The following is a 26,711-nucleotide window of genomic DNA, read 5'->3' as shown; positions in this document are numbered from 1 at the left end:
ACTGTAATGATAATTCGTCATTTTCAGGGGAGGTCACTCTATTTTCAAATTGAGCATCCATCTGTCATTAAAAAAAGCAGCAACGATGGCGGAAGGGGGAGTTGCGCCCCAGCCTCCTCTGAAAAGACCGCCGAGGCCATCTCCTGATTTATCACCAGGGGCAACATTCACTGGTAAACATGTCTTACATTGATATACAATTAATGACTCACGGAAATAGCTATATTTAGATTCACTATTTATTTAGAATAATCCAGACTAATACTAGATACATCAGCTGGTGATTGTAACAGAATACAACTGTAGTGACTAGTCTGTCTTTCCTTTTTAATTTTTATTTGATCCTTACATGTTGATCGAGTGTAAAGACATTCATTTATACCAGCTGCACAGTGTTTTCTAAAGACATACATTTTTAGTATATTTACAGTGTGTGTAATTGAGTTCAGTTAGTGTAAAATGTAATTATAAGTCGATTTTGTCTAATGTCATATGAATGCATATATTTTAGCCTATTTTATTTGGAGTGTAACATGGATATGAATACATAGGCCTATATACATGTGCAAAATATTGAAAAAAAATATGGTTTCTTACTTAATACATTAACAACACACAAACAAACATTGTTTACTAAGTAAATCTTGTGCACTATCAACTAAATATAGATCTATATATTAGTTTGCCTTTAAACTTACATCCTCCTTCTGTATCTTTATGTGACAAAAATGGTATATTATCAAGGGAATTACAGTAATTTAGGGGGTTTTTTTTAAGCACCTAAATAGCAGTACATGAGGATGGCAAAAGTATTAAGGGGATTTAATAGGGAGGAGATATGTTGTTAAAGTTTAAGTGACAGTAACGTGTGATTTCTGTGGTGGCCATGCATGGTATCGCATCACATGATCAGGTGGCAATAGATGAGAGAGCAATGTGAGTTCTATGTCAATGACAAAAAATCTTTGGCAGCAAGCTATTAAGTCCATGTCTGACAATAAACCCATGTCTGACAATAAGCCCATGTCTGATAATGAGCCCATAGCTGATAATGAGTCTGTGTCCGATAATAAGCCCATATCTGATATTGAACCCATGTCTGACAGTAAACTCTTGTCTGAAAATAAGCACATGCATATCTGATAATAAGCCCTTCTCAGACAATAAGCCCATGTCTGATAATGAGCCCATATCTGAAAATAAGCACATTCCTAAAAATAAGCCCATGTCTGATAATAAGCCCAAATCTGACAAAAAGCCCATATTTGAAGTCCTTGCTTGGCAGTAAGCTGATAAGACCATCCTTGTCTATTGTGTTTATTGAGTTTTAGTAAAAATGCTAACACTATGTATACAGATGCCTTTTGTAGCTAGTACTGTAAGCATACTACAATGTAACTAATTTGACTCAACATCTGTGTGTTGGACCCAGGGCTTATAAGAGGATAAATATAGTGCATATTTTGGGATTGACCTTGCTTTTGACCACATATACTTTGTATATAAAGACACATGTATTTGATTTTTGTGGGAGCAATTATGCCTATATGATGAAAATTTTAAATAATAAAGATTTAATTATTTTTGGAAATGCATTCATGTAAAGTGATTTCTATACACTCATTTATCATTTTGTTTTGATTTTAGATATGGATCCAGCACCTTCCATTTCGTCAGTCCCAAAGATTCCCTCCCGACCAGCTCCGCCCATTCCTGGGGGAAGGGCGCTGCCAAAGCCCCCTGATCCCGGGGGTAGGGTTCCTCCAATGCCCCCTTCTAAACCGCCTGGTAATATTTTTCTAAAATTCATTTTATTGCTTTGATGTTATCTCAGAGTTATATATGGTGTATCATCTTTCAAAGATAATAAAATCTTGATTAAAAATTTGTTTGAAAAGACATCAGTTAGCCCCACTATCGCTTACTAGGGCATTCCAATAGCACAATTTGTTTCTTCTTTAGCATAAAGTTTGTTTAATTTTAGATACATTTAATAATTTCTTGCCTTATTGTTATCAGCTATTGTTAAGTCAGTTGATTAAAATAAATACATTTTTTTTAAAAGACATCAATTTGCACCAGTTTCAATAACTAGGTCTGATAGGACAATCAAATTGATTTTTTTTTATGTCTAGTTTAAAGTTGTAGGCATCAATAATTATACCAAATAATTAATAATAAATGTATATCAAATAATTATCATGGTAATTTTACTTTTACTTTCATAGCCACATCTGTGCCTAGTTCACAACCTGTGCCTATGAGGGAAAGTAGTACCAGGTTCAAAGCAGAACAAACCAAGATTCCTCCACGGCCAGCTTCTTCATCTGGAGACAAAATGGCAGCAAAAAAGTTTGTTTTAAATATATACAAGGTTCCCAAAAAAACATAGCTATTTTGTGTTAGTATTTTTTGTGATGGGTTCGAGATCCTGTATGACTTTGCTATAATATCCCGGTGTGTAAATGTATACACAGCCCCGCTGGATAAGTACTGGGGACAGCCAGAATGTTTTTTCAACCATGAAAAAGACAATGATGAACTTATCCACGTTGAAGAACAATTGATCTGAATATACAGGCATTTGCCTGCATCCAGTACCATTATTATTATTAACACTATATTATATGTCTCAGACAAGTTGCACAAACAAACACAGAATATTGATTGATGTAGAAACAAACTTATAATTCTATAACTGAAAACTGACAAAATCAAGGGAAAATATTAACATAATCATCAATCTATTAATAGAATTATGGTTTCAGTTTTAAAAGGTGGTCGCCCTGATGCATCATGATTAATATAAGCACTACACCAAACAGTGATGCGTAGGGCTCAAATATTTGAGTCCTCGACTCATGCTTTTCCTGTGAAACTCACTCAAATTTTGAGTGCCCTAGATATCTCTTGGTATTGGGACACATCAAAATTTTGGAAGTGGTGTTCTGGACTCACCTGAAAAATTCTTTTAAAAAAAAACTGACTTAGTGAGGGAACAATGCAATTAACTGTTAATTAGCTAGGCCAAACAAAGAGCATATTCGTTTCTTGTTATACCAAAACGTATACTTTAAATTTCAGGGTAGATAAGTAATTTTATGAGGGGTTACATAGGACAGTGATCATAACTTCATCAATGCATGCTTCCTTTAAAAATTGCAAGAAAATTGAGCATTCAATGTTGTTGTTTTTTTCTAAAACCTTTATCAAAAAGTTTCATCATGGTGTGAGCACGTGGCAATTCACATTCTGAAATACTTTTCTAAAGTATTACAAGCTTATCTATATTACCAAAAGCATCCTTTTTAAGCTAACCAGACTTGTATTCAATTTTATATCAGGCGTCCAGAGATTACAATAGTTTGTGCAAGACCAATGAGCGAGGTGGGGTTCCGAGACCAGTCAAAAGATCTAAACCAGTCAAATAATTCTTCTGCTGCAAGTACTAGCCAATCAAAACCATCCCCAGGTAAGATCAAGGTAGATTTGATGCTCTAACTTTCTGTACGAATGATGTTTATTTTTGGTTTTAAAGTTTTCATTTTTCAGCTCAGAGGGGACTTATTTGAAGATGACTATGGTAGCAATAGACCACTTCTTTAGAGTTTTTGTGTTGACATATTGGATTTATTACAGGATGAATACGGTAATATGTGGAGAAAATTCAGTTCAAGTTCAATTACAAAAAAAAAAAATGACTGATACAGGCACAAAGTGCATTTTGATTACACAGCCCCTGAACATAAGAAAGTGTGGTTGCTTTGCAAATTTGTTCCTGAAAATTGCACATTATTTTTTTTAGCCCACCATCTGGATCTCTTGTTGATTTTTGTTTCAAGTATTGAAGTCATCATCACACTTACCTCAAACATTTACGATGCATCACTTTTATTTATTTAATTATTTTTTGTTTTTTTCTTTTCATATTAGAGGTGACTCTACGCAAATTGCCTGCAGTACCGCCTCGTACTGATAAAAAACAGGAAAGCAACGAGAGGGAAGAAAAACATACTCCTCAATCTAGCAGAAAACCACCTCCCATTCCGCAACAACTGCCTAGTCGTCCCCCTCCGTCGTCGGCAATTCACCCTCCTCCTTCACCCCGTCCACGGGTAGCAGCAAGGAATTCATCGTCAATATCAGATAAAAAAGTTTCCCCCTCAAATCAAGAGGAAAAAATTTCTATACGACCAGACGATACATCAAATATGGAGGAACTCATTGTACCATTGAAACCAGTGTCTTCATACTCGCAGTCAAACTCACCAGGGGAGACAAATTCTGATGATGTTACGCCTTCAGTTCAACCTCAGTTTAAAAAGCCACTTCGCCCAACAATAATTCGACCCCAGAAGAAAGGTCCAGTACAGAAGCTGAAAGAGTCGGAATCATCTGAAACAAAACTGGTGACATCTAGTGGCGATGAACGTAATATAAAGGGAGATAACACAAATGAAAATGTTGTTAATTCCGAAAGATTGAGCGTATCGCCTGTGTTAAGACCTAAGCCAGTTGCTAGGGAGAGACCAAAGTCTATGTCTATAGCGGATAGTATAAAACAGTTTGAATCTAAGACAGATGCTCGGGCCATTGTGCCGAAAATAACGGGAAATAAGCCTCCTCCGTTAACACCGAAACCTAAACCGAACATTCTCCCCAAACCAAGCAAGCCTAGTATTACCTCTCCTACTGAATCATCTACATCATCTTCTGTATCCTCTACCCCAACATCAGTTGTGGTTTCCCCTGTAGAGACTTCTTCTTCAGAACAATTGTCTGGACCACAGCATGGCCAAGACGTGCATAAAGCAACTGAAGAGGTTTCTAAACCTATAACCCAAGCAATGAAGACCTCAAAAAGGCCAACTATTATCCGTGCTCCATCAAAACCAAAACGATTGAGCACCAACTCGTCTGGTGACGAAGACGATAAAGACATTGTGAAGGAAGATAAGAAAGTAGAGGAGAGTTCAAATGTAGTTGAGGTTAAGCGGCGTGTAAAATCGACAGCTGATGATCTTCTAGTCAATAAAAACAATAAAGCACCACCACTACCCAATAAACGGCCAGTTTCGATCGCAGGAATTCCACATGGGTTTAGTCTGCCCTCTAGTGGTAAAAGTGAGGAAAATAGCTCAGTTTTAAATACAGATCACCCTAGACCAAAACCAGCATCTAGGTCCAATATCACTCACGAGACTCCGGATAAAAAAGGTGAATCAGGTCATAAGCCAAAGATTATTGGACGGCCTCCACCACCGGGGATAAAAATCAGTAAAGATTCTGAGGAAATGAAGCCTAGCAGACCTGCAGCCCCGGATACCAGGCCCAAGTCTGCAGTGATTGATACGGAATTACAATTGGACAATCCGAACAGACCTCCACAACCTCAAGGGGGTGCCCCGCCTCCTAGACCGACAAGTTTTGATCAAAGACTTGTTGCCAAGCAAGGGAGTATGTACAAAAATTTTTTATTTTGATGGTATATAAGGACAAATTATGACATCTAAAGCAGAAAGTTGTGGTATTTATTCCATTAAATACATTTAGTACGGAAAATGTAGATTTCTTAATGTAGAACGTATTTCAGTTTATAGAGAACAGATTTTACAAAAATGCCTACTGCATATATTTACGTATACATTATTATCAAATGAAAACATTTGCTCTAAACATACTTTATTTGGCACCCTCAAATTTTAGCAAATTTTTTGAATTTCAACAGATTATAGTGCATTGATGAAATGGCAAGCCAAATCTATTTCATATACAAACAGTATATAGAAAGTGCAATTAGCGCAATCATAATTTAGCTGAAGGCTTCCATATTGCAATAAGCGCTAAAATAAGATTACTGCTAAAATGTGTACCTTTACAGAATATTACAGCAATAAGCACATACATGTACCTGGTAATAAGCCCTCCCCAATCTATTTTCACAGGTTCATTAGATATGCTTACAAGTGCAATGCCACTGCCCTTTATTAAGCCAACCTCTATGTTCGGAGATCACCACTATGTGGCGCATATTTTAGTGGCCATGGCGCCTTGAATTCACCTTTTGCGACCTATAAGGCCTGCATGGCTACTAAAAACATTGTTGTAAAATTGCCATTTGGTTAATCTTCCAAAGGTTGCAGTCAATGCTAAAATGATGTTCACAATCGAAAAAAGTTTCAGAGAGATGTTATACTGATCTAAAAAAAAAATTTTTGCTATTTAAGACGACTAGGCCAGGCAACTAACTTTTCCAATTGGCGCCTAGATTGTATGACTTGGGAGCCAAATAGGCCACCTGGTAATAATATCCACATTGAGCCCTGTGTAATGTAGGATAAACATGGAGATACATATTAAAACGGTTCATTTTTTACAGCTTCAAAGCCTCCTTTAGGCCGGCCCCCTCCTCCTTCACCCAGAGAGAGGCTGACAACCCCAGGAGGATCTGAAGGTAACAGAAATGGAAGGTTAAATGGTGATTGTTCCAATATCAAATATAATTCACCTATCGTACAGATGTGTTCTTGAGACAGCTATGTTGCTGTGATGAATTGGTTTATAAGGACTTGAAATGGTTATTTGTTACATGGACAAAACTAACTTTTTAAGTCACCTGAGATGAAGTCTGGGTTGACCTATTGCGATGGCCTTTTGCCCGGTGTCGTCCAGCATAAACAATGTACATTTTAAACTTCTTTTCAATAACCAACAGTCCTAGGGACCTAGCTGATATTGAATCTGCAGCATGCTGGATGAAGGGCTACCAACTTGGTACAAATGGATGACCTTAACCTTCATTCAAGGTTACAGGGGTCAAATATGCTAAAATCAAAGACTTTAACAACTCAGTTGACCGTTAAGGCCCATGGGCCTCTTGTTTCTCTTCATTTTAGGAAGTTGTTTTAAATTATACAGTGGGTCTGCATTTAATTTGAAAATTACCCCATTTATAAAAATACACAATGAAAACCCTGTTTGTAGTTGGAGAAAGGAATTATTGAATGTTTAATATTTTGAATTACCTGTATTTATTTCAGGTAATGAGAGTAAAGAAGGAAAACCATCTCCTACCTTGGCTCCAAAACGTCCTCCAGCAGTTTCTCCCAGTAAAGTAAATTCTAGGTAAGGTTAGAGACTTGTCAGTTCACCATCTGAAACTTGTACCATGGTTAACATTATTTATATAATTATTTATGGTTGATTTGATTCACAATGCATACTTCTGAATTAAAAAATTAAAAATTGTTACAGAACCTTAGTATGTGTTGCCTCAGCTAAAATATCTACAGTCTTAATGACTTGTCAGAGTCTGCTGTCTATCCATCTGTCCCCCCTCCCTCCCTCCCTTTGTTTGTCTGTCTGCTGTCTATCCATCTGTCCCCCCTCCCTCCCTCCCTTTGTTTGTCTGTCTGCTGTCTATTCACCCTTTTATTTTCAGAGATCATTTCATAATATTTTAATCCAAAATTGTGAAATTTCTGAAATTTTATGTGATTATGCACTTTCAAATAAATACGACAATAACCCCCATGCCTGGTAATAAGCCCATGCAAGGCAGAAGAAGCCCAACCATGCATATTACAGTACAGAAGAATTTCCACTAAAAAATATTTCTAATCTGTAATGGTCTCCATCCAGAGGCTGTTACTGGATATTTAGCATATGTATACTCAGCTACTATGTTTCCTAACTTCAGTATCATTTGTAAGAAAAAAAATGTATAAAATTTTGTCATACAAACTGACTTCTCAATGTTCTGATTTTGCTCGAGAAGACAATTGCAGACACATGGATCTCTTTTAATTTAAGGAATTCAAACGCTTAAATAATTTTATTTCAATATCAGGAGCAATGACAGACCAGAAAAACCACAGCCACCTAGACCAGCCTCCATGAGGCGAACGAGTGAGTAAAATGTAAATTAGCGATCTTTTCCAAATTTGGTCATTGTACTGTATAAGAGATGTTTTTCAACCCATGAAACTTTTAACAAAAATAGTTCTTCTGTAACATGAAAATTCATATCTTTAAAAGATGTGTTCAGTAAGGAAATGTGAAATTTTCTCTACATTCTGAAAATTTTCTTATTGGGAGAGATGGAAAAAGATAATCGATTGTGAAAGTTTTTTGGTATTAAGTATTGGAATACATGTATATATGTATGTACAATAATATTTCAAAATTTATAAACAAATTAATGCAGAATCAGCAATTTTAAGATAGTAAGCAAAAAGAGTTTCACAAATAAGCCCTCACCAAATTTTCATTCTAACTTTTACACTGGGGGATGTGGTTTATTTGAGGATAAGTACAGTGCTAAACTTTTACATTAGGGAAAGGGGCTTATTTGAGGAGAAATTCAGTACTAAACTTTTACACCAAGGGAGAAGGGTTTTTTTAAGGAGAAATATGGTACCGGGGTACTTAACTTAGGGGGAGGGGGGGGGGGGGGCTTATTCAAGGGTAAATACAGTGCTAAACCTTTACTCTAGGGGAGGGGGGCTTATTTGAGGAAACTTTCTCTACATTCTCAAAATCATCTTTTTAATGTTGGGATAGATTGAAAGATAACCGGTAGTGAAAGTTTTCTGTATTTAGTGTTTGAAAATTTATACATGTACAATTATATTTCAAGATTTATAAACTGCTAACTTTCTGTTAACTTGAAGGAATTTATGCAGAATATGATTAATTCATACTGTTGAACTTTACCAGTGACATATAATCCCCTTTTTGATTTACTGTAAACATATGTATTTTAGTGGTTTCTTGGCTGAAAGTATTCCTCTAAATTATAATTTGGTTAATTGTAGTAATCAATCATTCCGCTAATCAGTTTTAATTTTGTTTTGCGCTAAAATTTGAGTGTGTCAAATAAAGTTTGTTTACACAGTTGGTTGCTACACAATGCCAATTAAAATTTGAAGGGAGATTACTCTTTCAAACATTCTTTGTCTTAGATAGCATACCTCCTTAAGTTGTAGGTCTGCCACAGTCAATTTCTCTTGCATTTATTATACATACATGTACATACAGTTAATTTAGTTCCCTTACTTTGTAGGCTTGCCACAGCCACTTGGGAAGACCTCGTTGCCACCCGACCTTCCGCCCCGCCCCACTCCCGGCCACCCTCTGTACCACTACATGGCTGGGGTGCCACATGGGGTAGCTCTACACGATTTCGATGGGGTACATGATGGGGATCTATCCTTCAAAGTAAGACAAATGGAATTCACTTTTTATCTAGAATTTTTACAGCCTGAATTTTCAGAGTGTATAATACTGTCATCAAGGATAGAGGATGGGTGCATTAATTGAAAAATATAAAAAGGCCCTTACCTCACTGATCTGCTGATTTATTCTTAAGTATCTTAGTAACTAAAGACTCTGGATTGTTAAAAGCTTCTTACCTCAATGATCTGCTTATAAATTATTCAGACTATTAAAGGGGCATTCCTTCGTTTGTACATCAGAAATGTGCAAAGTTTCTATTGATAAAATAAATGGCTAAATGAGGATTATATGAGTTTTTGTGCCTACCAGTAACGCCGAAATGTACAGTAAAATGACGTTTCGTACACAAATACCATCTGCCTTTGTGGTAATTAGTGATACTTCAGGTCAAATTGAGAACTTTTATGATTTAATACTTGAAGCACTTTGGTTTGCCTTGAGAGTAAAACTGCCATATTAATTTAAACGATTATAGCTTTTACTTCTTAGGAAAAATACACATTTCCCATTAAATTTCATTTTGGTGACATACACTTTATTGAAACGAAGGAATGTCCCTTTAACCAAAGACTTTAACCAAAGGATTGTTTTCCCTACATAAGATAGGCAAAAGGGGCGGGGGGGGGGGGAATCGGCACAGACTTCACATGAAGAATTTCCATGTAGATGTACATGATTTTATTAAGCAAATCTCTTTTGTGTTGTGTAAGCCCACAGGGGCTTGGCATGATTTTCCAAATGACAGTTCATATATATGTATTATAGTGACTATAAATATATATGTATATATGGACTATCATTTGGAAAATCCTGCCAAGCCCCTGTGTGTAAGCCCATAGTGTGCTTATTATGTTAAATACGGTAAGTAATCTCTATGAAGATAACATTACTGTCACAATAATGGACTCTTAAAGAGTCTGTAATATCAGAAGTGAACATTTCATTTATATATTTTATAGGAAATCATTAAAGATTAACGCCAATATTAAAAAACGAACACAAAAATTCCCTCTGTGATTATGTCAATAGATTCTAACACAGGTCTGTACATTTTATGCAGGCTGCAGACAGAGTGTTGTTGGTCAGCCAACTGGACGAGTCTTGGATGCGAGGGAGGGTTGATGACCGCGAAGGAATCTTCCCTGTCGAGTTTGTACAAGTTGTTGTTCCTCTACTCAACCAGGTTTGTAATGAATGCCACTGTAGGGTATACGTAATGTTCAAAATAAGATCAATTGTAAATTTTATTTATTTTACATCAATTGCGAAACAAGTTATATCATCTTATATCAACCACGCTTGTTCGCTTGGATTGAAGTGCATTAGGGGTCTTGGTGGGGGGGGGGGGGGGGGGGGGGGGGGGGGGAGCAGAACCCGGGGAAAACCTATTTGGCTCAGCAGGTGACCTCCATACCTATTCACATTCGATCACGGAATCAAAACCCCAGCCCCCTAGGTGAAAGGCAAGTGTGTTACCACTGTGCCAACCGACCACCCTAAAATCAGATGGCTAAGGTCAAATTACATACTCTTGATTATTAAGATTACATAATGATTGAGTCCAGGCTGACAAAAGATGTATATATTTTCCTGTTGTGTTCCAGTCCCCTCCTGTAGGTCCGGGTATTACTACCGAACCTATTGCCGCCTGGGGAGACGACGATTACGATAACAATCCACAGTCATCAGTTAAACCTGATACGATTGGTAGTGGCCCGAGGTGCTGTGCTCGGTTTGACTTTGAGGGTGAAGGAGAAAACGACCTTCAGTTTGAGGAAGGAGATTATATTCGCCTGCTGGAGAAAATCGGTGACGAGTGGGCAGAAGGGGAGATAAATGGACGAACAGGATCATTTCCCTTAGTATATGTAGAAATCATCGAAGATCTGCCATTAAAGAAAAAGGAAGAACCAAACCAACCTCTGCAGAGAGCAGAAGTTTCTGGAAATTCACCATCGGATCATTTCGCGGGAGAATCAAAACTACAGCCATCCTCTGAATTTCCTGTTTCCACGGTGATGTACGACTTTGAAGGATCTGATCCAGGGGACCTTCCGTTAAAAGTAAGAGTTATGACAGAATCTACGTTTAATGGCAGTTATTAGTTTATCGACAAATGCATGTATACTTTTTCGTACTAATATGAAAAGCTCTTGAATTTCAGCCCTTGCCTGGTACTTGGTTGAATACGGTTAGGTAATATTATGTCAGTACATATATATTGTAGAAATTTAAGAAATGAATTATTTGTGAAGTATTATTTTTATAAAAGAATATACAAGAAAGATGTTTGTCTCTTTCAGGCCGGTGACAAAGTGCAGGTAATCGGAATCGTTAACGATGAATGGTTATATGGACAACACCAAGAGCAACGTGGTCAATTCCCGGCTAATTTTATTGATCCCATTCCAAACAATCTTCCACCTTTTCAACCAGATGTGAAAAATGTATCCCAGAATGTAATTAAGGAGGAAAGTTTGGTGGGACATGAGAGTGATCTGCCCTTGTCTGACTGTACATACTGTGTTGCACTTCATTCCTTTAGTGGTGAAGCTGATGATGAGTTAAGTTTTTCTGAAGGGGATAGGATCCAAATCCTTGAGAATCTCGGTTCCGATTGGTGTCGAGGAAAGCTAAATGACAAATGTGGAATTTTTCCATCAAACTTTGTAGAAAAGGAGGAGAAAAATCCAGGTAAGGAGGGTCCAATCGTAGAAAAGGAGGAGAAAAATCCAGGTAAGAAGGGTCCGATCAATATCATTGTAGATTGTAGAAGTCACAAGTTCTTATCCTACAAAAGTGGATTTTAGTATGTTCATGTTTCTGTCATATTGAATTTTTTAATAACACGTTTCCCTTAATTTGATTCGACAGGATTTATTAAAAAAAAAATCCTTCATTTGTTACAACACAGGTTTAAACATTTACATTTAGCGCCACATTCAATTTTCTGGGCTGCATCTAGGAGTGGATAGATGCAGTCAAGATCACATGACGTCATTGTTGCGCCATTTTGATCAATGTCATGCAAATGCTTCGCTATGTGCCACAAATGGATCAAACATAGCAAGGATTCTGATTGAGAAAAATTGTTGATATGGCTATCATTTTGGTACTATGTTGAACATCGCCACGGCAAGGCTTTGTACTGTGTAAATGTAAATATAGATATAGATACAACAATTAAACACATGATAAACTGTATTTATCGTCACTATAATTGCTAACAAGGGTTTGATTGTTAAAGATATTAAACCCATTTAATGCATTCAATGTGACACCAATGCTAGGTGCTTTCAGTCATATGCAGAAGCTATTTGTCAATTTCTAAGTAAGACAGACCGATTTCGACCCAAACAGTTTGTGTATTACATCATTTAATTATTTAATCCTTGCAGTGTATTTAACACAGTCATGTATTAATGAGTTAAGGCTATATTGCATGTTTTAACAGGCTTTACTTATATCATGTGATAGATATTTTCATGATATGTAAAAATGATGTATTTGTGACATGAGTTGTTGTATATTAATTAAAAGCATCCCTAGTCATTTTTTATGTTATTATATGATATCATAAGTAATAAAAAAATTCTTTCGTTTTTATGGATTTCATAATACAATAATTAATTTTTCTCTGTTTTCATGGTAAATACTCAAATGTGATTGGTCGAAAAATTCTTTTCATTCTTCTATGAAAGAAATTCCGAGAATGGCGCGAAAAATGTGACGTCACAATACGACAATTGACGTTGCGTATTGATTTGAGAAAAAGAATCCCATTTAAAACCAGTAAAATTGTACATAAAACATGTTTTAAATTAGAAAATCATTTTCAAAAATAAATTATAAGCGTTGATGACAATTATTTTTTAGTTTCATCGGGGTATGAAACAAATTTTGTTTGCAAACTTCTGTAAGAATCCGCTATGCGGATTCATACAGTTTGCAAACAAAATTTGTTTCATACCCCATTGAAACTAAAAAAAATTGACATCAATGCTTAATAGATTTTTTCAATTGCTTTGTTTGAAGGTAAAATTAATCCACCACCAGACACACCGACAGAAGATAAACTCCCAACACAATACGGAACAACTTTGTATAACTTTGATGCAGTAGAATCGAATGAACTCAATCTGAAGGTAGGAAAATCTGCTGTTAAAATTATAATTTTAAAGGGTAGTTTCGTAATGTTAGATAATTTCCTTGCTTTTAGTATCCCTTAGTCTCATCACTGCTAGGTTAATTAGCAGCACTAGTGTTCTGTTCTCCGATTGGTCAGTCAAACGCCTGCCAATATTTTACCTGTACTACGAATTGTACATGTACATGCTGTGCTCTGATTGGTCAGTTTAGACACTATCCTGTACTCTACCTGTAGTGTGATATTGTACATATTGTGCCATGCTCTGATTGGTCAGTCAAACACTCACCTGTATTTTACCCAGCTCTGATTGGTTAGTTAAACACTCCATCTTTTTGCACATTATCTTGTCCAGGTTCCTACATTGCTTGACACAGGAACTTCATGGGGCGTGAGGATCACTTAGGTGGGATTGTGTGTCATATATCAAAAGTAGGTCACATTGACCTACATTTTGACATTTGACTTACATTAAAGAGAAAGTTTGTCCAAGCTCTATCTCCTAAACCACTTGACACTGAAACTTCATACATATAATGGTGCATGGGCTCACTAAGTCATTATTAAATTTTAGTTGTCATGTGTCAAAAGTGGGTCACTCTGACCTACATTTGGTCGTCATAAAAAAAAGGTCTGGGCCCCATCTTCTACATTGCTTGTCACTGGAACATCGTATTCATACATTAATGCATATTTTGTGGTTTCAGGTCGGTGATCGTATTCTGTTAGGTGATTTTGTTTCGGAGGCTGCAGACTGGAGATGGGGAGAGCATGATGGTCAACGTGGAATGTTTCCTGTAGCATTTGTGGAGCCAGAATCATAATTTTTGATTAATCTCGAACCCCCCCTCTGAACAAACCAAAAGACCAGAAAATAACAGTCATTTTGTTTGACATCAAAAAAGAAATGTGTTGTGCACGTTTTCTGACCCTCAATGTTTCTCTTGTGACATTTCTTCAACATCCAACCTCTAGTGTTTGTTGAAAGTCATTGTCAGAATTTTTTTAAATTCTTGCCTGTATGAAGTTTTTGCACTATCGACTTGATAACGACTCATCACTAGGTTAAAGCATACAGTTTTCATGGTTTCATTGGCATTTATTGAGATATGAATGCAAAGAAAATCCTTGAGTAAAATACTGGCGACTTATAGGACCTGCAGTCATTCAAATGTCAACTTGCATTTTCATTGCTATTTACTCATTAATATTCATGACTGTAAAATGCTTTGAATATTCAACATCATGAATATATTTAATGAATATTCATCATAAATTCAACATCTTCTAATTACTGCTTCATGAAAATTCAACAAAGGAAACTGTGATAGTTTTTTCCTCAGGAGGTGCACTTTCTATGACACAATTTATTTATTCTGACAAAAAGTTATGAAATTATTGATCATTCATTATGGAAAAATTATGATAATGAGTCTGTGTACAACACAATGTGATTTTTCTACATGTAATTTAGGTGTATGATGAAAATGTGATTTGATAAAAAGGAATTTCAAATTTTATTGATATTAAATTGCCTTGGTGTAGTTTTATGTAAGTTTGTTGTCTTTTAGGTTGTTACGGTAATTTAATTACCATATCTGTTGAACTGCTATTGGTGCATGTGCACATCTACTTTTTGTGTTGCAAGTCTGGTTTGAAGAAATAAGAAAACTGAAATTTGTATCTGATTCAGAATTTTTTTCGATGTATATTTTCAACAAGGTGCATATTTTTGATACACATTGTGTAAATATTGTAATTATGCCCCTGCCATAAAACGGGCATCTTCGCTAGCTAAGGCTTCTGATTACGTTTCACTCCAGGAACGTCCGTGGAGTGAAACGTAATCAGAAGGCTTGGCTAGTGAAGGTGTACAATAGGTGAGGTGGGATCGGAGCATATGGTGATGCCAATGTCCATCCCGTCACATCACATCCTGTCAAGTCTAGTCACCTCTCTATTCAAAGAGAACACTTGGCAACTTCATTGACAGATTTTGGTCAAACTTTAAACAAGGTCAGTGACAGTGGGGACATTTTCTAGTTAATTAATATTTTAAAGGAAATTAAGGTCAATTTTCAAGGAAATTTAGGTCATTTTTTCTGTAAGATTACATTTAAAAACAGTTGTAAGTGTATGAATTTATTATTATACTAGGAATTTTAACAAGGAGTTAAAAAATAAAATACCAGCACAAAAGATGCAATTTATTTTTTGATATTATCAGAATTTTTTACTGGTTGTTAGAAGCCTGTTGGTAAATGCAGTCAATGTGGTTCATCTATTTTTTACTGAAACATTTCAGATGATGAATCATTAGACTGGTATGAAAATGTTAATACCGGCCTTGAGAGTCTTTGTCAAGGATCGTCTGAAAATAACTTCAAATCACTATAGGTCTGTTCTTACTTCACACAGGAACAACTCTTGTCCAATCAGTCCAACCATGTACATGTAGAGTCCAATAAATGAAAAATATAATGGCTGCCTTATACGTGACCCAGTTTTGATATTACAGAGTAGAGTTGATGGCTTAAACTAATATTGAAGGATCCTGAATATTTTTAGATGTACATGTTCATTTTATAGAGGTTTGCATTTATGAAAAATATTTTTTTTGTGAGTTTGAAATCCAAGCAGATATTAGCTCATGTGATATCTACTTTTAAAAGTTTATAAAATTGAATCAGGAAAATTAATATCCATATTGTATGAAAATTACCATTTATAAAATTAAAACAGAAAAATTAATATCCAAATTATATGAAAATTCCCATTTATAAAAAAAATTGAAACATAAAAATTTATATCCAAATTACCAGGGTATATGAAAATTACCATTTATAAAATTGAAACAGAAAATTCCCATTTTCAAAATTGAATCAGAAAAAATAATACCAAAATTATATGAAAATTACCATTTTTGAAATGGAATAAAAAAATTCATATCGAAATTATATGAAAATTACCATACATAAAATTGAATTAGAAAAATTAATATCCAAATTATTTGAAAATTACATAGACTGAATATATGTCAAGGAAATCTGTCAAAAGATTGTTTTCAAAAACAAACACTTTTAGTGAAAAGATGATAATAATAACCATTTTGAATAACGATCCATTGTTGATTTTGAAGATTAATATCAAAATGTGAATGTTTTGTTATCAACTGATGGCTAGGGAGTGAAATTAAAGTTACTCTTTAATTAGTGGATCAAAAAATTATTAAGTGAAATATTTGAAATAAAATGATGTGAGTTTTGTGGAAATTTATATGTAATGAACTCATTTGAGATTCCTTCAATAAATTTATTCCAGCTGAAAAATTGCTAGAAAATGAAACTTTAGCATCCTTTAAAAGTATTTTCATTGTGATTGTATTGACTGCAAATTATGCAAAAATATTCTTTTTGAAAAATGTTGTAAAATGATATATGTGTTAACAGTTTTGTGATAATCTGTTTGAATTTGTTTTTTGGATGTTTAAGTTTTCTGTTTTTATTTGGTATTGTTGAATTATTAAAATTTTACTAAAAAGTGCTAACTTATATGTAATTAAAGTGATTTATTAATGTGACTAAAATGTCTCTAACTATTCTATTAATTACTGATTTATATAAGTATTAATTTGCTGAAGAAATATGAGCTGAAAAAAATGTTGAAATATTTCTTGTTTACATAAAAGTAAAAGTTGTTTTTACTAACTCGAATAAGGTACATATTGAAATATTTTCTAATGTGCAATCTACCAGTATATGTAAAGTTAAAGTTGTGAAACTAGAATTGGGAACATATTGAAATATTTCTAATGTGTAATCTATATGTAAGGAGAAATTTGTTTTTACTAACTAGAATTGGGAACATATTGAAATATTTTCTAATGTGTAATCTATATGTAAGGAGAAAGTTGTTTTTACTAACTAGAATTAGGAACATATTGAAATATTTTCTAATGTGTAATCTATATGTAAAGTGAAAGTTGTTATTACAAACTAGAATTGGGAACATATTGAAATATTTTCTAATGTACAATGTATAATCTATATGTAAATTGAAAGTTGTTTTACTAACTAGAATGGGAAACATACTGAAATATTTTCTAACGTGTAATCTATATGTAAAGTGAAAGTAGTTTTAATACTACTTATCAGACAAAACAATGTGAGAGTCTCTAAAGTAAAAAGCATAAAAAGAGGACTTTTGGGACCATAAATGATGTCCAAATTTACAGTGTTGAAATTGAAAAAAGAAATGTTTGGTAAAATGAGATTTCACTCTAAGCTGCCGTGGTTGTTTTTAAATCTGATGATTTGTGATGATAACAATCCTGCCCTATTTTGGTGCCTTCATTCATGTGACTGCTTGTATACAATGTAAAGTTAAAAGTTTATATACTGCTATATATTCTAAACATACCTTACAAGACAACTTTCTGGTCAATCTGAAGATAGCTTATCATATATTTTGTACACTATTTAAAAATCTCGCATATTTATTTTTGCATTTGAGAAATGTCATTGTCACATTTAGCTAATCATAGATATACATATGTCACTAAAATGCTTGTAAATCATAGTTTTTTCAGATGCTTTTTGTCTCGATATGCTTCTAGATGCGGCTCTTTGATATGCTGTTTTCATCTCTGTCACAGAGGTACTTGTAATCATGGCCTTTCCTATAAATAAGCTGATGACACCAGTGGTGGCGGTTTTTCTCAGAAAGTCGAGAAGCTGGCTAGTCTGTGCTGTCATGGTTATGTCCTTGTGCAAGACACCTTCCCATTTTTGCTCTGGATAACATGCAACGGGCCTTTGAGGCCCGTATGTTGTTCAGTGTGGTAGTCACTAGCTACTAGTACAAGGAAACCCTGCCTCAATAAGACCCTGGCTGTTAATGGGGCAATGAACCCAATTAACACTTAGACAGAACACAAACCATCGTCAATGAGTCAAGACCTAGTTATATAAACAGTCACATTGGTGATAACACATAACCAACCTACCAAGAATCTGTCGTTACCTTTTTGTGTGGGTAAAGAAGATATAGAAAATCTAGGATTATTTGCAGAATTTCTAAATTGTCCCAATATTTACTTTTATATGATAGAATCTAATAGGAAATTAAAACTATATAATTAATTATATTCTTTTTACTTGGGGAACAGAGAAGATATAAACTCATATTTTTTTTATTACTTTGTTTGTAGGAAAAGAGTTGCCTTGAATAATAAACACAAGAAAATAACTATCAATTTCACTATGCAAAGTGTTTTGAATCCAAGCTCATTTTGTTTACTTTTGTGTGTGTAGCGCTTGTAAATACTAACTCCTATATTCCGCTTGGTTAGTGAGCACTTCTCTTTAGCTTGATCAGTTCAGCGTAAGACTAGTAAGCCAGAAGTCCCGGGTTCGATCCCTAGCGGAGGCAGTGTTTAATCACACACTTTGTTAAATTGGCGCCCATGTATAGGAAACTCAGGAAAAATACATGCCATTGCTCCACAAGCATTGCCATTACACGTGCAAAAATTTGAGGACAAGTTCTTTCCTGGAGAAGAAGTATTTAACCCTGGTAAATACTAGCCGCAATATTCCGCTTGGCTAGAAAGATCTTCTCTTTAGCTTGATTGGTTGAGCATAAGACTACATAATGTAGCAAGCCAGAGGTCCGGGGTTCGACCCCTAGCAGAGGTATTGATTTAAATTTGATTAATCATATGCTCTGCTACATGAATACTTTAGAATATGTGAATTACAGTATAAATTGTAAATCAGGATATTTTTTATTAAATTCAATTTTACTGATTCTTTCCCAAAATAAAATTACACATGTATTCCTCCTTATTAAGATCTATCTAACATACATAAAAAAAAATACTGCCATTAATAATTAATGTATGCAAATTTGTAGATATCACCATGTCAAAAATCAATATATGGTATGTATCTATGTAGGTAATATAAGTATATATAGTATTGCTTATTATCACTCATGATCATGAAGTAAATCGATGATAAAAACATGTTTACTGTACTCTGACTATTTACTTATAATCCATGTTTATATTACTTACCATAATCAAATTTTGATATAAATAAAAACAAAATTTTGTACTAGGTTGTGGATAAGATTTGAGGGAATTTTCTTTAAAACATTTTACAAACTTTTTTTTAAATATTTGGTTGTTTGAAATTTAATAATTTAATTTTAAAATTGCAATTGCTTGCCTATTTTTTGTCAATTTGAGAAAAAAAATACTGATATTTATTTTACACTAATAAAGGACAAGCTTAAAGTGACATGTAGTGTATATTATCACTTTTGTTATCCCATTTGACCATGTACAAAGATTTCAAAACAAGGTAAAACACAAAGTATGTGAACAAAGTTGGCTATGTAACCTTTTATTTTCATTTACAATGATAGAGGTCTCAATCCCAGCCATCTTGGCAAAATTCTTTTTTCGTCTGCCTCAAATTTCCTGTAATTTTATAGAATTGCATGATCAAATAAACAAAAGTCCCAATCGTTGTGATATATTGCATATTTATCTGGTAATAAGCCCATGTCTGGTAATAAGCCCCAGTCTGACAATAAGCCAATGTCTGACAAAAAGTCCATATCTGGCAATAAGCCCGTCTTACAATAAGCCAATGTCTGACAAAAAGTCCATATCTGGCAATAAGCCCCTGCCCGACAATAAGTCCATGTCTGGCAATAAGTCCATGTCTGGCAATAAGCCCCGTTCTTACAATAAGCTAATGTCTGACAGAAAGTCCATATCTGGCAATAAGCCCCTGCCTGACAATAAGCCACTGTCCGACAATAAGTCCATGTCTGGCAATAAGCCCATATCTGACAATAAGCCCCGTTCTTACAATAAGCTAATGTCTGACAGAAAGTCCATATCTGGCAATAAGCCCCGGTCTTACAATAAGCCAATGTCTGACAGAAAGTCCATATCTGGCAATAAGCCCCTGCCTGACAATAAGCCAATGTCTGAAAAAAGGTCCTTGTCTGACAACAAGCCCATGTCTTATAATAAGCACACCCACATCTATTGCAGATCAGTGAAAATGCTAACTATGCTATTTCATATTGTCTTGCAATAAGCTTGCATTTTGAGTCGAAGTGTACAGCTTTGCCACCTGGGCTTTTTACAAGATAAATACCTTAGCTGTCCATTTAATTTATAAAATGAAGATGCACTCTTCAAGGAGATGTTAAGGGATGTTAGACACAACTGCTACCATAGGCCTAAAGTAATTATTTGTACATGTATATATATTTGCTATGCTATTTTATGACCGAGATATGCATGTTTTTAATATGAACTACAAATGTAATTAATGGTAACATTATTTTATATGGTAACTGATTCACAGATTATTAATATTTATTATATACACAAGTATATTGGATATTTTTGCTGCTTTATGCTATTTGTTAATAAACTGACATTTGATAAAGATGATATATTTGTTTGTAATTATCACAGATAATATTTACTTCAAGAATGAATGTGAAATATTTTGATTATAAAGACAAGTTCATGAAAGAGACCTTGAGTATATTTATTTCACACTGGTAGGTATAGGGCATAAGATTTGTGCCTGCTATCCCCATTGTATGATTGGTAAGAGGCGACTAAATTTGGGATCTTGTCTTTTCTCTGCTTTCCGTTTTTTTGGGGTTTTTTTTCTATCCCTTTATTTGAGCACCGTGATGAAGACTTTGGGTTATGTCCCCTTGTAATCCACCAATTGGTTAGGAAGGAGTAGGGTTTTAAGGCCAAAAATTCCCTATTTAGGCCCTAGCCCTCTGACCCTAAGGGTCACCCAGTTTCATTTATATAAAATATGGGAATGCCTTCCCTCAAGGATGTTTCACACCAAATTTGGTTGTAATCCACTAATGTTTAAAAGAGTAGGGTTTAAAGCAAAATTTCAGCAAAGTTCACCTTTTTGGACCCTGCCCCTCTGTCCCCAGGGGTAGGACCAGCCTCATTTATATAAAATATGATCGCCCTCCCTCAATGATGTTTCACATAAAAATTTGGCAGTGATCTACTTTGGGGTTAAGAAGGAGTAGCGTTTTGAATGTAAAAGCTAAACAGTGGACGACGACGAACAGAGCACGATGGCTAAAAGTCACCTGACCCCTGACCCTTCGGGTCATATGACCTATAAATGGTATTGCTACTCCTGCTGAGTGGTCAGCATTTTTATGACTGAGACGACTGGTTCGCACGTTGTCAGCATAATGTGACCGGGTGGGATGTCCTGCTGGGTGTCTTGGACAGTACGCTTCAGTGAGGTAGCACTATAAAATCAGCACAGGTTCCGTACATACCAAAGTCTCCAAAACCACACATACATTCACCACACGTATCTCGCAAACAGGGACGACCGTCCTTATAAAATGACCTCATCTCTTGGTAGGATGTTTAATAACATAAAATCAAATCAGTCTGTCCCCTGGCCGAGATATGCTGCTCGGTATTGTGTAAGTAGGATGACCATATACCATGCAAAGTGTAACACGGTACACAGCTAACATAAATGTGTACTATAGCCCAAACCAGTTTTTAAAAGTGATCGGTCGGTGTTGTACAATGAGGCAAGCACGAACATACAGTAGCCTTCCACATACGCACACGCACCCCGAAACGCGCACGCATCTATCACATAGAGGAGCTCGCCCTTGTTAAACAATATAAATCAAACCAATTGTTCTTTTTAGCTCAAAATCTTGTAACAGTTTAATGCTTGATTGAAGATCAAAAGTTGGGACACGCGTTTCCAACCAATACCAAACAAAACTTCAGAAGGTGTTTGAAATCGGGGTTACAAAATTGAAAACACGACGGGTTACACGGCACACATTCATAACCTTGGGTTTGATATGCATAACCATCTTATCACGTCACTAAAATATCTTTACCGACTTCAAACTGATATATTAACTGCAAATAAATTAGCGTAAACGCAATGAAAAAAAAAAAAAAAAAAAAACTTAGCGGACAGCGGATTAATCGTGACGTCGTCTCTTTGTGACGTTACCGGAACATCAACTAGACGGCGCCATTTTTACACGAATAATCAACGCAATTTTAGCGTTTTCTCCTGTTACCCTATGATCGCTGTACAAAAAGCTAATATCAACTGAGTATTTTGTCAAAAACTAAACTTAATGTTGCGGAAATGGGTGCATATTTAACTTCTCCAAGAGCGTACAGCTCCTATAGAACATTCGCCCACGTCCAGTGAACGTCATTTTTCGAAAATGGTAGACCAGCGGTTTCGGGTTTTGGAATCTGAGCCACAAAATACGATGTTACATGTTACATTTTACGTCGGAAAATTTAAGAATTTTAAATAGAGCAAGACACTAGACATAGTCATTATAACTAGACTAAAATCCAGACTGTCAACAAGACACTCGGCAGAGTCATGGTGACTAGACTAAACTCCAGACTGTTAACAAGATACGCGACAGAGTCATGGTAACTAGACTAAACTCCAGACTGTCAACAAAACACTCGACAGTCATGATAACTAGACTAAACTCCAGACTGTCAACACGACACTCGACAGTCATGATAACTAGACTAAACTCCAGACTGTCAACAAGACACTCGACAGAGTCATGATAACTAGACTAAACTCAAGACTGTCAACAAGACACTCGACAGAGTCATGATGACTAAACTAAACTCCAGACTGTCAACACGACACTCGATAGTCATGATGACTAGACTAAACTCCAGACTGTCAACACGACACTCGACAGTCATGATAACTAGACTAAACTCCAGACTGTCAACAAGACACTCGACAGAGTCATGATAACTAGACTAAACTCCAGACTGTCAACAAGATACTCCACAGAGTCATGGTAACTAGACTAAACTCCAGACTGTCAATAAGACACTCGACAGAGTCATGATAACTAGACTAAACTCCAGACTGTCAACAAGACACTCGACAGAGTCATGATAACTAAACTAAACTCCAGACTGTCAACACGACACTCGATAGTCATGATGACTAGAATAAACTCCAGACTGTCAACAAGACACTCGACAGAGTCATGGTGACTAGACTAAACTCCAGACTGTCAACAAGACACTCGACAGAGTCATGATAACTAAACTAAACTCCAGACTGTCAACAAGACACTCGACAGTCATAATAACTAGACTAAACTCCAGACTGTCAACACGACACTCGACAGTCATGATAACTAGACTAAACTCCAGACTGTCAACAAGACACTCGACAGAGTCATGGTGACTAGACTAAACTCCAGACTGTCAACAAGACACTCGACAGAGTCATGATAACTAGACTAAACTCCAGACTGTCAACAAGACACTCGACAGAGTCATGGTAACTAGACTAAACTCCAGACTGTCAACAAGACACTCGACAGAGTCATGGTAACTAGACTAAACTCCAGACTGTCAACAAGACACTCGACAGAGTCATGGTAACTAGACTAAACTCCAGACTGTCAACAAGACACTCGACAGAGTCATGGTAACTAGACTAAACTCCAGACTGTCAACAAGACACTCGACAGAGTCATGGTAACTAGACTAAACTCCAGACTGTCAACAAGACACTCGACATAGTCATGATAACTAGACTAAACTCCAGACTGTCGACAAGAAACTCGACAGAGTCATGATAACTAGACTAAACTCCAGACTAACAGGACACTCGACAGGCATGATAACTAGACTAAACTCCAGACTGTCAACAAGACACTCGACAGAGTCATGGTAACTAGACTAAACTCCAGACTGTCAACAAGACACTCGACAGAGTCATGATAACTAGACTAAACTCCCGACTGTCGACAAGACACTCGACAGAGTCATGATAACTAGACTAAACTCCAGACTGTCACCAAAACACTCGACAGTCATGGTTACTAGACTAAACTCCAGACTGTCAACAAGACACTCGATAGTCATGATGACTAGAATAAACTCCAGACTGTCAAAAAGACACTCGACAGTGTCATGATAACTAGACTAAACTCCAGACTGTCAACAAGACACTCGACATAGTCATGATAACTAGACTTAACTCCAGACTGTCAACAAGACACTCGACAGAGTCATGGTAACTAGACTAAACTCCAGACTGTCAACAAGACACACTCCATACTGTCAACAAGACACCCGACAGAGTCATGATAACTAGACTAAACTCCAGACTATCAACAAGACACTCGACAGAGTCATCATAATTAGACTAAACTCCAGACTGTCAATAAGACACTCGACACAGTCATGATAACTAGACTAAAATCCAGACTGTCAACAAGACACTCGACAGTCATGATAACTAGACTAAACTCCAGACTGTCAACAAGACACTCGACAGTCATGGTAACTAGACTAAAACTAGACTGTCAACAAGACACTCGACAGAGTCATGATAACTAGACTAAACTCTAGACTGTCAACACGACACTCGACATTTATAATTGCTAGACTAAATCTTGTTGGACTGCTGAATTATAACAGAGCTTGTCTTATTATGGTACATATAAGGTCAGGGTACCCAAATTGTGACAATTTTCATTAGTTTTTGTTGATGGCAATCTTGTTGTACATTTATAATCAAAACTGTTTACCTTTCTTATATGTTTTAACCTTTGGATTCAAATACGATCATTCAAATTTAACACACTCGCCTTTCGAATGTGAAACTGTATAGGGGTCATTGTTGATTATCACGCCGGAGACCGTCAAATTTCGAACCTTTTTTTCTGGATTTCGTTTTTTATATTGGAAAATGTCCAACAGTAGGAAAGTACTATGAACTTCAGGTCAGGTCAGGGTCTACTGTGACGTTATAATTACCGTATACACGACACATTGCCTTTTCATGTACCAACAACAGTACATACAAAGTGTCGGAGATAATCTCCGAAAAACCTGAAGTCAAAGAACACATCTCCTTTTCCTTTTTAAGGCCACCATGGCCAAGGAGGGGTCGCAGTGACCTCGTTTAGACTTAGACACGCCTCCTTCTTATTATTTTGTGCTCGTCTCCCAAGAGATATTCTGCGGACGAAAAATAATCCTTGTCATCTGGGACGAACGAATGAAATCGACTTGTGGGGAATAATCATTTGGCCATTGATTTGATGATTTTTTGTATGCGGGTAGATGAGGATGCTGCATTAGATCGAAAACTTCCTAAGTTTCATAACTAGATTTTTGCATGATTTTTGACACAAACGTAAGTTTGAGTCTATGTCAGCGCTTTTGAGGTGTAGCTGACAAAATCTACGATGCCCTCTGGCGGATACTGCCTTGGCCAATCTAACCGTTGCTTTACAGTAACTCCGTAATGCTATGCAGTAAATATTTGTAAATATCGTAAATATTCACGATAAAAAATGACATATAGTAAAGTTCAGCTATAAAAAAATTACCTTTTGTTTTGTTGACACAAACGTAGACACAAACGTAAGTTTGAGTCTATGTCAGCGCTTTTGAGGGCTCTGGCGGATACTGCTGTTGGCCAATCTAAACGTTGCTTTACAGTAACTCCGTAATGTTATGCAGTAAATATTTGTTTAACTTCACGATAAAAAATGACATACAGTGAAGTTCAGCTATTAAAAAAAATCACCTTTTGTTTTGTTGTATTTTAAAAGCTGACAGGACAATGTGTTTTTTTTTTGGCATTTTCGTTCGCTCTGACACAACTTCCACTGCCACTTCACAATCATATTCTATCGCAAAAAAAAATAGTCCCGTGACTTACGGAGTCAAATGCAACACTGCAGTTTCGTTAGATATATGACAAAACAACAGAACCTCACAAATAGATAGTTTTCAAAGTATTTAATTTAAGTATGTTCTGTCGATGATACGTAAGAATATTTTTCCGCGTTGAACGCATTAGATTTCACGCGGAATGATACAATCGACTTTTCGCTGGCGCCATATTGCTGCTTACCTGTGACCCGGAAGAAAAATCTACTAACATCACGCTGAATTTTCATCATCGACATCTATGTGTTTTTTTTCTTTGGTGGCATGTTACTGAATGGGTTATAATATTGATAAAGTTTCGTCGGAATATCGTTGTTATTTTGTACATTGAAAAATCACTCATCCAGCATCCGATTTTGTCCGCCATCTTTCAGTAATGTAAACAATAATAAAAGAAAGAGTAGGTGATCAAACCCAACTTTGAATGTCATTTTCCCACTGAAATATTAACTTGCATGTGATTGATGTAGTCTGCAGATGGTTAGATTATATAGATGTTTTTTTACGAAAGAAAAAAAGTTG

The 26,711-nt window shown here is 35.8% G+C and overlaps 1 protein-coding gene across 2 annotated transcripts; it reads left to right on the top strand.

The window, feature by feature from the left end:
• The first annotated feature begins 54 nt into the window (after positions 1-54).
• On the top strand, positions 55-20,861 carry LOC117329795 (SH3 domain-containing protein 19-like). 2 transcript variants are annotated; one of them, XM_033887946.1, is made up of 14 exons: positions 55-173; positions 1,648-1,788; positions 2,229-2,352; positions 3,345-3,472; positions 3,934-5,457; positions 6,380-6,454; positions 7,041-7,125; positions 7,850-7,908; positions 9,065-9,219; positions 10,298-10,420; positions 10,842-11,300; positions 11,541-11,931; positions 13,273-13,382; positions 14,092-20,861. In XM_033887946.1, exons 1-14 carry the CDS (start codon positions 86-88, stop codon positions 14,206-14,208), a joined length of 3,579 nt encoding a protein of 1,192 aa, XP_033743837.1. In that variant the 5' UTR covers positions 55-85; the 3' UTR covers positions 14,209-20,861. The 2 variants fall into 2 exon arrangements, with proteins under 2 accessions (XP_033743837.1, XP_033743835.1); XM_033887944.1 differs by having other exon boundaries at positions 11,541-11,973.
• The last annotated feature ends 5,850 nt before the right edge of the window (positions 20,862-26,711 follow it).

This window comes from Pecten maximus, chromosome 6 (assembly GCF_902652985.1).
Source record: "Pecten maximus chromosome 6, xPecMax1.1, whole genome shotgun sequence".
In the NCBI taxonomy this organism is placed as follows: Eukaryota; Metazoa; Mollusca; class Bivalvia; order Pectinida; family Pectinidae; genus Pecten; species Pecten maximus.
Note: the sequence above shows the minus strand (reverse complement) of the source record. Positions and strands in the feature narration are given on the sequence as shown.

Excerpts from the sequence above, each read along its gene's own strand:
- LOC117329795 (XM_033887944.1), top strand. The coding sequence starts at position 86 with ATGGCGGAAGGGGGAGTTGCGCCCCAGCCTCCTCTGAAAAGACCGCCG. Across the intron at positions 7,126-7,849 it reads CCCAGTAAAGTAAATTCTAG|GAGCAATGACAGACCAGAAA; the intron begins GTAAGGTTAGAG and ends TTTCAATATCAG. Across the intron at positions 11,974-13,272 it reads AAAGGAGGAGAAAAATCCAG|GTAAAATTAATCCACCACCA; the intron begins GTAAGAAGGGTC and ends CTTTGTTTGAAG.